This window comes from Carassius carassius, chromosome 38 (assembly GCF_963082965.1).
Source record: "Carassius carassius chromosome 38, fCarCar2.1, whole genome shotgun sequence".
In the NCBI taxonomy this organism is placed as follows: domain Eukaryota; kingdom Metazoa; phylum Chordata; class Actinopteri; order Cypriniformes; family Cyprinidae; genus Carassius; species Carassius carassius.
Window position 1 is genome coordinate 17,169,351 of NC_081792.1, and position 14,553 is coordinate 17,183,903.

Sequence of the window (14,553 nt, forward strand, 5' to 3'; positions counted from 1 at the left end):
AAGTTTAGTTATTTGCAAGAAGGGAACTGAAATCATGATGGAGTTATCTGCTGTTCAGGAGTATACTGACTCTACGCGTTCAACATTGTGAGTATCAAATCATATCCTTAAAAGATCAATCACACAACAAACATGAAAATATGCAAAATACAGTAAAAAAAAAAAAACTATATAGGAAAAAAAAAACCTTTCAGCATACGTCAATTAGAGCAGCTATAAATCAGTTTTCAGGATGCACAGGATTCCCTGCATCCCTTAAACATTTCCAGAACATGAGGCCTTAACACCTGGTACCTATAAGCTGCTCTCAACAGGTGCATTCAAACACTTACTGCATGGTAGACAATAAACAGACACGACAAACAAAAAATGCACTGGCATAATGAAGAGTACATTCTACGGCTATCGCATATATTCATTCCACAGACGAACCATCACCTTCACAAAGATCCCATTTTCAAATGCATTCATTAAACACTTAAGAAAATGCAAACGGCTTTGCGGTTCAAGGTGGTAGGTTAACCAACACGTCTACTCTTTTTTTTTTTTTAAACAGATATATGTGAAATGAAACCAGAGCATGGGTTAACATTCTTTATAAATCACTGAGGAAAAAATGTTGAAAACAAATATGCATAGAACCAATGCAATGCAAATCATTGTGCACCCAAAACGATGTGCAATAAGCTTATCATTGAGCAAGCAGGGGGCTAGAACAATGTGTTGGACTGGCTTTCCATGGTAAGCCTGATCAAAACCAATGAAATAAGGGCAAAATGCTGTATCCCTCTCAATCTGAAAATCAACATAAGTCTTTTTGGATCTAAAGCTCAAAAAAGATTTTGTGCTTTACTTGACAGAACCCTGAACAATACTGACAGACATTTTCACAGTAAAGAACAGTGTGCGTCTACATTCAAAGTCATTTTAAAAATACATTTTCATCTGGAGACCAGTACTGCCTTTTACTGCAAAAAAGCATTCAAGTGCAGCCATAAATGACAAATATAATGAAGAAAAAACAGCAAAGCTAGCACTATGCATAGGCTTCTCAGAATATGAGCAGAAGGAAACTAAATTCTAATACAGGGCAACTTATAACTCAGAATTGAACATCATTAAACAGAGTTAAATGGGTTTAACTCATGACCTAACTCATGTACCAACGACATTCGATTAAAAAAAAGAAAAGGAAGAAAAAAAATTAATGCAAAATGTATTGTCTTGTACCATAATTGTACAGCCCCTTTCTTTTGGTAGCGAAGTGATGTATTGGTTACAGATGTTTCAGATGCAAATATAAAACAATAAAAACCTCTTGTTTTAACTTCTTTGTTGCGATATTGCTTCCTTAAATCAAACTTAATGTAAAATGTGTGTTTGCTACAGAGTGAATGTGTCCTTAGCAAGAGGGTGTCTCGTTTTCAGGAGCCATATTGATAGCTTTCTTTCTCCTCTTCATCAGCAGTGGATTGGAGGAGTCTTCGATCCTCTTGATTTTGATTTGCTCATAGTCGACTCTCATTGTTGCCAAGGCACTAGTCATTTCTTCCTGTGAAACACAGACATAACAGCATTAAACAGAATGAAGATATGGATCTGAGGTGCAGTGACTGCAAAAAGACAAAACATGCCAGATATTTTCTGAGAAGACTTTTTTTTTTGTGGGAGGCCTCACCTTGACATCCTCCCATGTGTCTTTCTCCTCTTTCAGCACACGGCTAGTATGTAGCGGCGTCTGTGGTACCTCCATTGATTGCTATAGCCATGTAAATAACCATATAACATAGTAAGTCAAATATAATGCACAAAGGAAACACATGAAAGTGACGTGACATTCAGCCAAGTATGGTGACCCATACTCAGAATTCGTGCTCTGCAAAGTGCACACACACACACAGCAGTGAACACACACCCGGAGCAGTGGGCAGCCATTAATGCTGCGGCGCATGGGGAGCAGTTGGGGGTTTGATGCCTTGCTCAAGGGCACCTAAGTCATGGTATTGCTGGCCCGAGATTCGAACCCACAACCCTAGGGTTAGGAGTCAAACTCTCTAACCACTAGGCCACGACTTACCATTAGACATTGATCTAGAATAATCACTCACATTGATCCAGGGGTTGTTCATAAACTCTGTAATGGTCATCCTTTGTGTCGGCTCAGTTTTCAGCAATGTTCTGATGAGGTGCTTGGCTTCAAAAATAGGAAAAGTGAGTCACTCAAATCTATAATCATTCTTAGAAACATGCAACAAATGACTTGGAGATAACAGCATTCTAAGAATGATTTCTCAAGTTGCTTTTACAAAACAGGAACTTGACAAATACCTTCCTCTGAAACTTCAGACCATTCAGGATTCGGAAACTCGTACTGTCCCATGCGGATTCGTTTCTTCATACCAGGGGATATAGCCAATCCGTGGTTGGAATAGAAAGGCGGGTAACCACAGAGCCTGGAAGTTGAATAAAGTGAGAGTTGCAGTATATCAGTAGAGTTCATTTTGTCAGCTATTTTAAATTTTAGTCTTAGGGTCGTGTTAAATGTCCTTGTTAGTTTTTATCATATTTAGTCAACACTATCCTATTAAGTTTTAGTCAAGTTTTGGTAAATTAACACTATATATCAGACACACTTTACAAGGTCAAGAGTGACAAAACCCATTTAAATAGAGGCCTAGACAGAGAAAAATGGTGTATGCACAACATACGAGACAGATTCACTTACAGAATATACATGATGACACCCAAAGACCACATGTCACAGGACTTGTCATACTTTTCTGGACCAAGAACCTCTGGGGCTATAACATGAAAAAGATGAAAATACTTACAAATGAAATGTTTTATGAGTGGGATCTGCACACTGCACACATCTGCACACTGATAATTCTGAAATTCTTACCAACATAATAAGGAGTATAGCAAGGGGTGGCCAGCGAGTTGTGTGAGGTTGTCTCTTTTGCAAAGCCAAAGTCTGTCAGTTTGAGAAGGGCATTGGGCCTTTTAGAGGTATATAAGAGGTTTTCTGGCTGCAAAGTGAATTTTCAGTCATATTCAGTTATGAAAACCATGATGGCAAAATCATTTATTAATTTTGTCGATACTGGTCATCATAAGATTATTACCTTGACGTCTCGGTGTGCGATGTTTATTGCATGTAAATGCTCAATGGCCCCTCCAATACTCTTCATGATATCAGAAGCCTCTGAAAAGACAACAAGAATACAATTAAAATATTGTGGCAAAGGGGCCTATTTATTATTTTGACATTCTTAACTGTATGTATATACACTGAAAAGAGAGTAGACAATGCCAGTACCTCTCTCAGTAAATGCCTGGTCCCCTCTGTCCTGAATCCGACTGAACAGCTCTCCACCATCCATGCTTCAAAACAAATGCATAAAGCAAAAATCAGCTGACATATCACAAGATATATAAAAGTAACATCAAATTAGTGGAGAAAATAAAATTGTAAACAAAATAATTAAAGATATTAAACTTATCTAATAACTAAGACATTTATATGAAAAGTGCAAGACACATTTACTATAAAAGGCCTTTTACTTTTATTATTAACCATCACCTTTGACTGAATGTACAACAATGGATTTGAAATAGAAATGGCTACAGTTAGCTATGGCAATGTTTCCTCTAAAAGCATTGAGAGTTCAAATGATTTCTGCGTGGCAGATGTATACGTGCTAAAACTCACAAATAAAATGACTAAAAAAAAAACACACACACACACACGAAGGGGGGACCTTTCACCGTTGTCCCCATGTCATCATTGTGGTTATCATTTCCGATTATATGCAAACCACTGCTAGGTCGGGTGAGCTCCATTTCTTGAAAACTTGCCAGTTGCGAGAAACTGGGTCAGTGGGCTTCTGTCTGTCTGTCTCTCATCAAAAAAAGAGGAAGACTGGGTGATTATAATTGGACTTATTGTGCTGCTAGCACATCCGGAATTGTAGTGATAAGGCATGATAATTTGTGAAAGGGGGTGCAAACTGCTGATAACCATGTACATATATGTAAATGTGAAGAATCATGCTGTTCTCACATCTCCACTATGGGCCACAGTGCGCAGGGTGAGTTTCATTTCTACAGCTCACCTAGAAATGCAGTTAGTTTCAGGTGAAATCAAATGCCTGACAGAAATAGAAAAACACTAAGCGTTTGACTGAAAAATCCTAACTCACTGTGAGATGGGGCTATGAACAACCACATCACGTTTTACTGCTTTCAGTCTCACTAAACGCCAGACACTATCCGACACCTATCCGACACTCAATATATATCTATATAGCTGAATTTGCCAAAAAAAGTGTTAAGCTTATGCGTTGAAATGTCAAAAGCATGTGATTTATGGTACAAAACACCAAAGCAACACTGAAAGGGTTGGGATGTTCCATAATTTCTGTGTGTCGTTTTTCTTAGTAAAGCCATATTTGAAGCTGAACATCAGTGTTGGCATTTTCCATTTCCATCACCTGCAACACACTCAGTTCTGATGACCTGTAGATTTGGTTTCCTGCGTGCTGAGTAGCTGGATGTCTCTGGCCTGATTTCTTGTAATCTATTCATGATCTTTGAAGTCTATGATATACCTTCAACCAGCATATTTTATTATTTGCATTATGACTACCAGCAGTTATAGAATTCTATAAGAGGTTGATGATACCCCAAGAGCCACTGATACCACACTATCACTCATGTCTGGAAGCTCCTCACACGCTCATTTCCGTCTTGCAAACAGAGAAAGAATCAACGGTTTTTAAAGAAACACTACACTTTCCTATGAGCCTCTTACATAAAAATTATGAAATGATGCTCTTAATAAGAAACAATGGGCCGTAAAGTAGAAGAAAAGATATGTATTAGGGGTGTAAGGGTACACGTATTCTTACCGAACCGTTTCAGTATGGGTCTTTCGGTTCAGAACACATATGTACCGATCAATACAGTTTTTTTTGTTTTTGTTTTTTCAGGAAATTCAAATAATAAATGCCGTTTTGATAGTCTTTGATGTGGCATGACAGATCGCTGAACAAAAGATTAGAAATTCTCAGCTCTACTAATTATATTTGACTAAACCAGTTAGTTTCAATTAATGTATGTTTAAATTAATTTGTTAATTCTGATTGCTATGAAACATGCTATGACAGCCAGTGTGTAATTGCATTATGTGTGTAAGTGCATAATTTTAACAAATAGCCTAGAAATTTTATTATTTATAAGTTAATTTAAAAACTGCATTATGTGCAATTTACATGTTAGAATACATTTTTTTTTAAGTTGAGTGTTGATCCACTATTTAAAAATAAATGGTAATTAAATTTAAGTCTGGGAGTACCATTACACCCCTAGTATTTACTGATTTATTTTTGCACCTATCAAACAAAGAGCATCTGTGATATGCAAAGAGTCAAAATGGTCAAAATTAATTTCAAAAAGGAATATTAAAGAAGTTTGGAATGCACAAAGATTTTATTGTGCAGAAATGAGGAAATGTACTGGAAGGCGAGGTCACAGAGATAGAAACAGAGTGACCTCCTCACTTTTATTTGGTACATTTAGAGGAATACACTTTGCAAACTGCAATACACTTTGTTGGTGTGACCAACCTCCACACTATTCATATAAATCAACCTTCCATAACAATGGGTTCCATTCCAAAAAATCGGTAACCTCTTATAGCACAAAACTATCAGTAGTCGTCATCACATTTATAGTCAGTCAGGGTCTTTAAATTGTTGAATTGGCAGTGAGTTTACATGTAAGCATTATCTGGTGGACTGACAATACAAATATACATACATATTACACATCTATATCTATCTCTCTCTCTCTCTCTCGCTCTCTCTCTCTCTCTCTCTCTCTCTCTCTCTCTCTCTCTCTCTCTCTCTCTCTCTCTCTCTCTCTCTCTCTCTATATATATATATATATATATATATATATATAAACACTTACATTCTAAACTCTAAGAATCCTCACACTACAAATTCACACAAGCTCACATCTGCTGGTAAACAACAGTGGTGACAAAGTTTTTGACTTCCTACAAAACAGGCGTTAAAGAAAATGTGCAAGTCAGCACATGTGTGACACCATGTGAATGATCAAATCAAAGAAATGGAACATAGGAGGTGTGATTTCTGATCCTCACATCATCATATCTGATACAACAGATGTGTGAGTTCAAGATCAAACACTCGAGTGGAAATGTCAAAAGCACATCTCTTTGATGTTTTCAGTGAAAGCATGCATTTCAGATAGCCAAATCATGTTGAAACTAGACAAGTTGGTGTCACAAATTGACTTAGAAAGCAATCCTAAATAATACTCTTTGAAAATATTATGTATTTAGTGCACAGTCTGGGGGAGATATATATAATGAATATTCAAATTAGGGGTGGGCCATATGACCAAAATCCTATGTCTTATACTAATTCTTATACAAGTCTTACGAGTAAATGAGTAATTTTATTTCACGATGAGAAAATGTATCATCAATTATTTTGTTAGAATTCATAATATAATTTTTGCTGAAAAAAAAAAAAAGATTTTTACTGCATTTAACGGCAATCACATTACCTCAGTACAAATGGTAGATCAAACAATTCACCTGTTGGAGATTTCACCAAGGCAATATAGAATTAAGATATTTTAATAACGCCTCAAGTTTAAATTTCAAAAACAAAGCTGTATTTAAGTTAGCAAGTTTTTGTGAATGAATGTTTCAGTTAACTCTGAACTGACTGATAGATCTAATAAATAAATGGATTGATAAATGTTGACGAAGAATATGTAAAAGCCTATACTAAAACACTTTCACAGCAATGCCATTCCCTCTTCCCTGAAATCTTTTAAATAATCATATCAGTAGTTAGTCTATTGCAAACTTAACCAAAACATTATTATTTTGCGTCATTATACGAGAACTCGGATCCATGTGACTTGCATTTTGATTATAGCAGGGACAGTCCCAGTAAAGCAACCTGGGTTTAACTGCTTTGCTAAGGAGCGCACAATGGTGGTAAGCAGAGAAGGATGGTACCTGCTAGCATAAATGTTACAAGTGTGGGAAACAACAGCACCTGGTTATGCAACTATAGTATATCTGCAAATATAGTCCATATGAAGGAGAGGTCACCACATAAGGAGATACGTCATTAGACAAGGGACTTCTGCATCATCTCAAACATGAAAGGGGCACATAGGTGTATGAGTGTTTACCGTAAGTAACCTCCAAACACCTGCTGGTAAACTATTTACACAGATGAGGCACTGAAACCTCGGCAAAACATTACTTAATTAACATAATGAGTTAAGGGGCTGTGTAAAAAGAGTAACTAAATGAATCAAGGCTTTTATGACAATGCAATTCAGGACACAAACAGTGGGTGCAATGCAAATTTGAAGTCATTATTTTGCTCATGAAATGTATAAACTCAAACTGTAATTGCCCAAATGTTACAAATGAAATAAAATTGACTTCTGTTCCCATAATAATGACTCTACTTTTATATAAAAACACTCTTTAAGTCAAGCTCCTTTAACTTTCCTGATGATTTTATTAATCTGGCAGTTTTACAGCCCAGATGGTTAAGAATAAAGGCCACAACAGCAAATATTGCAGGTTTAATAGCAAATTGGGATGATCCAGTAAATAAAGATGCCTGATGAGCATTTACCATAAAACTAAAAAAACTAATCTAGGGTTGCTCTAGGTTAACGGTTTATGAATGGAACATCCATATTCACAGAATTATAAATTGCCTATGAATGGAAAGTTGTCCAAAAAGGAAGTGAAATATAGATTTTGATCTCTATACTGAAGAAGCAAAATATGTTGAAGTTGATGACTCACCACTCCATTACAATAAGAAGGCACTTCCTGTTTTGGTACAAATTCTCATAGACGTCAATAATCCTGACGATGTGGGTACACGAGGAGGCCCGCCAGTGTAGCTCTACTTCTCGCCTAGCTTTGGGACAGTCATGAAGCATCTTAAAAAGATGTAAAGGAGACCAAGTTATTTAGTTGCAAAAGCAATTATGTTCAAATCATTCACAACTGACATTTGTGACATGTTTATTAATAAAAAAAAGAACAAAACAATATAATGATATAGACATGTAAAAATTTATAATTCTTGCACTTTGTCCTCAAATTTGTGTTATTTGTGCTTTTCACACAGATATATACATATATATATACACATATACATATGTATACAGTCGTGGCCAAAAGTTTTGAGGATTACATAAATATTAGTTTCTAAAAAGTTTGCTGCTAAACTGCTTTTAGATCTTTGTTTCAGTTGTTTCTGTGATGTACTGAAATATAATTACAAGCACTTCATACATTTCAAAGGCTTTTATCGACAATTACGTGACATTTATGCAAAGAGTCAGTGTTGGCCCTTCTTTTTCAGGACGTCTGCAATTCGACTGTGCATGCTCTCAATCAACTTCTGGGCCAAATCCTTACTGATAGCAACCCATTCTTTCATAATCACTTCTTGGAGTTTGTCAGAATTAGTGGGTTTTTGTTTGTCCACCCGCCTCTTGAGGATTGACCACAAGTTCTCAATGGGTTAAGATCTGGGGAGTTTCCAGGCCATGGACCCAAAATTTCAACATTCTGGTCCCCGAGCCACTTAGTTATCACTTTTGCCTTATGGCACGGTGCTCCATCGTGCTGGAAAATGCATTGTTCTTTACCAAACTGTTGTTGGATTGTTGGAAGAAGTTGCTGTTGGTGGGTGGTACCATTCTTTATTCATGGCTGTGTTTTTGGGCAGAATTGTGAGTGAGCCCACTCCCTTGGATGAGAAGCAACCCCACACATGAATGGTGTCAGGATGCTTTACTGTTGGCATGACACAGGACTGATGGTAGCGCTCACCTTTTCTTCTCCGGACAAGCCTTTTTCCAGATGCCCCAAACAATCGGAAAGGGGCTTCATCGGAGAATATGACTTTGCCCAAGTCCTCAGCAGTCCATTCACTATACTTTCTGCAGAAGATCAATCTGTCCCTGATGTTTTTTTTGGAGAGAAGTGGCTTCTTTGCTGCCCTTCTTGACACCAGGCCATCTTCCAAAAGTCTTCACCTCACTGTGCGTGCAGATGCACTCACACCTTCCTGCTGCCATTCCTGAGCAAGCTCTGCACTGGTGGCACTCCGATCCCGCAGCTGAATCCTCTTTAGGGGACGATCCTGGCACTTGCTGGACTTTCTTGGACGCCCTGAAGCCTTCTTTACAATAATTGAACCTCTTTCCTTGAAGTTCTTGATGATCCTAAATTGTTGATTTAGGTGCAATCTTAGTAGCCACAATATCCTTGCCTTTGAAGCCATTTTAATGCAACGCAATGATGGCTGCACGCGTTTCTTTGCAGGTCACCATGGTTAACAATGGAAGAACAATGATTTCAAGCATCACCCTCCTTTTAACATGTCAAGTCTGCCATTCTAACCCAATCAGCCTGACATAATGATCTCCAGCCTTGTGCTCGTCAACATTCTCATCTGAGTTAACAAGACGACTACTGAAATGATCTCAGCAGGTCCTTTAATGACAGCAATGAAATGCAGTGGAAAGGTTTTTTTGGGATTAAGTTAATTTTCATGGCAAAGAAGGACTATGCAATTCATCTGATTACTCTTCATAACATTCTGGAGTATATGCAAATTTCTATTATAAAAACTTACGCAGCAACTTTTCCAATTTCCAATATTTATGTAATTCTCAAAACTTTTGGCCACGACTGTATATACACACACACACATACATAGATACATACATATACATATATACATATATATATACACATACATACATATACATATACACACATATATATATACACACATATATATATATATATATATATATATATATATATATATATATATATATATATATATATATATAGTGTAAACTCTCTATACACAACTACTAAACTCTACAAATCTGGTTAGTGGCAGTTAAAAAATATTGTCTAATACAAATCTGGTTAGTGGCAGTTAAAAATTTTTTTGTCTATTATTTAACTTCCACTAACCAGATTTGTAGAGTTTTGCCTCCCCCTACAGGTAACACATCAAGTTTTTGCTGACATCATATTAACACCATGCATTTCTTTACATAACTTGGACTAAACTGTACAATGTAATCTTAATAATAATAATAATAAACTTTTATATAGCACCTTTAAAAGTAGCATCTCAAATCACTTTACATATAAAAAATATGAAGTTAAAAGATACACACAACAGTACAGGCAATAAAGATGAACCAAACAATACAAAGCCAATATAAGACAAAGCACATAAAAATCACATAAAAGCTACCCTAAAATAAATGTAAGTTTTAAGGGACGATTTTAAACACTAAGGGATTCTGCATTCCTAATCTCAGAGGGTAGGGAATTCCACAATTTAGGAGCCAAAGAAGAGAAAGCCCGATCAGCCATGGTTTTTAGCCAAATTGTTTGAACAGTTAAAAGACCAGCTTCAGAAGAGTGTAGAGCATGTGTAAGGGTGTAGGGGGTTAAAAGCTTGCACAAATATTGAGGAGCCAAATTATTCAAGGACTTAAGACTGAGAATTTTTAAATGAATAGCAAAGTTGGAGATAGAAATACCAGAAAATTAAGAAATATTTAAGAAAGAGGCAGAAGTATTAGCAATAACGTGGTTACGTATATTATAGGGATGTAACGGTACGTGTATTCGTACCGGACCGTTTCGGTACAGGGCTTTCGGTACGGTGCACGTGTGTACCAAATGATGGAATGCAATATTTTGTAGGCGGAACATAAGTACATTTTCGTGTTTCCAAACGAACATATTAACTGGCAGAAGTCTCCGCGTTTAGCGCAAATCCCGCCCTGCAGATGATTCTAAGGCCGGCGACACACTGGATGCGTGGCGCAAGCGTCTCAGCTGCGTGGCGTGTCCGTTTTTAATTCGGCTCCCATGTTAACAGGTTAGAGCTTGCAGACTGCCTGTGTGAGACGCGCATCTCGGAAAACGCGTGCATGCTAGAAATAGAACCGATGCCTATTTTTCACGCGACACGCAAGGAAGCGTTTCCAGGCAAAATAGAATAGGAAAATGTTTATATGTCATTTTGTACACAAATACATATTAATTCATGACACTCTGATGTTTGAATGTCTATTGACATAAATTCAGATATAAATGTAATTTAAAAAATAAATTAATAATTATCGATTTTCAAATATTGCACCTGTCAAACAGTCTATTTTGCCGTCAATACTGTTGACTGTTTCCTTTATCAGTAGGCTTTATATTTATGCGCAACATGAAGTATAGATATTGTTGTCATGAAGACAAGAGCCTGGTCTGTCGGCGGTCTCCCTGTCACCTACAGCAGCAGCGCGCCAGCGCCGCGTCAGGCACTGTTCTGGTGAAGCAGGCCTACAAGCTGGGATTGGTAATGCTGCTCTGTAATCATAGTTATTTATTTAAATTTTTCATTATATTTTATTATATGATATTGGTTTGAGAAGGAGTATTTTATTTAGTGGAGAACTTTGCAGCAGTATTTTATTTCTTATTCTATTTTTATTTTATATATATTTTATTAAAAAGTATTTAAAAAAAAAAAAAAAGTGTATAGTAATAAACAACCTGCAGTTTAATGTTTGCATTTCTTTCCCTTACTGTACCGAAAATGAACCAAACCGTGACTTTAAAACCGAGGTATGTACCGAACCGTGATTTTTGCGTACCATTACATCCCTAGTATATTATATATTTTGGTGCTACAAAAAAACTCCAAAAACATCTTACAAAGGTGAGTTAAAGCAGGAAAATTAGAGATGCTGCGATTTTTAAGCAGCTTGTTGATTAAGTAAAACAAATATTTAGGGTTTCTCTCATTGCTGACAATTATCTGAGAAAAATAAACAGATCTAGCTGACAAAATTTCAGTCATATATTTAAGTAAGCTGTCTTTCCTGGCCTAGCGATGAACAGTCAAACCTGATTATGCGCAATCCATTTTACGACACATAACCTTCATAGCACGCAGATCATCATTGTACCAAGGAGCGGAGCGTACAAAAGGTACCGATTGTTTTTTCAAGGGAGCCAGTGTGTCCAAGCCAGACAAGAGAACAGAATTAAACCATGGTATTTGAAACCAATCATATCCATTATAAATTCTTCTTTAGTTTGAGACGGCTCCAGTGTAGTGGACTGTAATGCAGTCAAGTCGGGTCACCGTTAATGTGGTTTGATGGTCAATAATGAATGTCATTTTGGAGTGCTTGTGTCAATTCCTAGTATGAGATTACGAGTGACAAGTGTATATAAGGGAAGGAACTGGGTGGGGATTTACATAAAATTCATTGCACAACGATCAGACAATCATGATAAAACTGATCATATTCTAGCCTACTATTTGTGAGATTCTGCTGATTTCTGAAGATGATCATCTAAAGAATTTTAATGCAACATTGCTTTGTACTAGAGCTGCAGGATTAATGGTTAAAAGATCACAATCTCGATTCAGACACCCACGCACGATTCCCCAAGTTTGTTAAACCTTTGACAAAGTCTAACCGGATCATTCAAATCTGCATTCGCACTGCCGCTGACACAGAGCAGTTACCATGTTTGGTTAAGAAACATCTTCACAAACTGTCTTTTCATCTACACAGTATTATTTCTGTCTTACAGTCATTTATATTATCACAGAAACACTGGGGAGAAAATGTATAGTTCAGATATAAGCATAGACATCAATGATAGCGAACCAATTTGAAAGTAAATAAACGTTTGTCAATTGCATCGCTTCACCAGTAGGTGGCGAAAAGTGACAAATTATTTCAATGAATAAATTATTCATTCAAGAAAATCGATCAAAAAAATGCAATTGAAGTGCAAACAAGTGAAGCAGGTTTATGAGCGAGTCATTGAATCACTGGTTCAAACAAGATTTTGAACCGTAAAAGGTTAAATTAAAAAAAAAAAAAAAAGTCTATTCTGCTCACCAAGCCTGCATTTATTTGATCTAAAGTACAGCAAAAAATAAAACAGTAACATTTTGAAATTTTTCATTTACAATTTAAAATAATTGCCTTCTATTTGAATGTATTTTAAAATGAAATGTATTCCTGTGATGCAAAGGTGAATTTTCATCATTACTCCAGTCTTCAGTGTCACAAGATCCTTCAGAAATCATTCTAATATTCTGATTTGCTGTTAAAAAAAAAACTTTTTTTTTTATCAGTTTAAAACTTAAACAGGTTTCTTTGGTAGAAATTTCAGAAGAACAGCATTTATGTGAAATAGAAATAATTTGTAATAAATGTTTCTATCGTCACTTTTGATGAATTTAAAAGGATCCTTGCTAAAAAAACATTGACTTAACTTTGAAATCATTCGCACCAGCCGCTCTATTTGCGTTTGGTGTGAACGTAGCATAAGAGGTCGCTTTCGACATCACTGGGTCTTATAGGCGCTTAAAATTGCTGGTATTTTCTGTCTAGCTTTCGCAACGCATACTGCACTTTCAGAATTCTTTATTTTCTTTTTCTGCTTGTTTGTGAGTTTTGTTACATGTATATTTTTTAATTGTTTAAATATTTTAAAATAGTGTACATATTTGGTTAAAATCGATTCCCTATTTTCATTTTCGAAACTTTTTTTGGTTGGTCCGATCGATTGTGCAATCGATTTTCGAACTAAAAGTGACAGCCCTAATCAGCATATCAGAATGATTTTTGAAGGATCATATGACTCTGAAGACTGGAGTAATGATGCCAAAAATTCAGCTTTGATTACAGAAATAAATTTGTGCTTTAAAATATATTGCAATAAAAAGCAGTTATTTTAAATTGTAAGAATATTTCACAATATTACTACTTTTGCTGTATTTTGGATCAAATGTAAGCTTAGTGAGCAGAAGATAATTATTTAAAAAAACATTAAAAATCTTAATGTTACTTACTTTTGGACTGTTAGTGTATATTAAAATGTTTCATAATTCATTAAAATGTAACCCTTAAACTGACTGCAGCAATATTATTTTGTCACACATTGGTTTGTTTAGTTCAGAATCGTGGGAGAATCATGATCAAAGACAAAAAAAATTGTGTAATTGTAAAGCACACAGAGACTTAGATCCTCTTATTTTTTTTATTCAAAGAGTCTGAATGGAAAGCACAAAGAAAATGAACATGGGGATACATGACATTGACAAAAAAGCTTAAAATTGTCAAACATAACACAGATTTGGGATTTTTTAAATTTATTCCTTCATGAAAACACATTTAAGGCATGTTGTACTGCAGCATACAGTTATTGTATGACAAGTAGTGGAAAGAATTCCCTTCGGGGAAGGATGGGGGATCACTTTAGACAGCAGACATTCTTGCTTGTCCAGATATCTGGCTTAGAGGTGTCAGGATTCCTCTCTTTGCACACTGCCCACATCACGCCTGTGAAACCACATATCATCACACCAGCCTACAGGGGCTAAACAGTTTATTTGGCAAAGCTTAACCAGG

The 14,553-nt window shown here is 36.1% G+C and overlaps 1 protein-coding gene across 1 annotated transcript in view; it reads right to left on the reverse strand.

Moving 5' to 3' along the window:
- Window positions 1-1,199: 1,199 nt before the first annotated feature.
- Window positions 1,200-14,553, reverse strand: part of LOC132119445 (MAP kinase-activated protein kinase 2-like) — a 28,463-nt gene continuing 15,109 nt past the window's right edge. The window contains exons 2-10 of the mRNA XM_059529407.1: window positions 7,874-8,013; window positions 3,320-3,384; window positions 3,126-3,205; window positions 2,903-3,029; window positions 2,726-2,801; window positions 2,329-2,453; window positions 2,109-2,194; window positions 1,679-1,759; window positions 1,200-1,552 (exon numbers count right to left, since the gene is read on the reverse strand). Of these exons, the coding sequence (XP_059385390.1) occupies window positions 1,403-1,552; window positions 1,679-1,759; window positions 2,109-2,194; window positions 2,329-2,453; window positions 2,726-2,801; window positions 2,903-3,029; window positions 3,126-3,205; window positions 3,320-3,384; window positions 7,874-8,013 (930 nt within the window). The 3' untranslated portion in view covers window positions 1,200-1,402. The remainder of the gene's footprint in view (window positions 1,553-1,678; window positions 1,760-2,108; window positions 2,195-2,328; window positions 2,454-2,725; window positions 2,802-2,902; window positions 3,030-3,125; window positions 3,206-3,319; window positions 3,385-7,873; window positions 8,014-14,553) is intronic.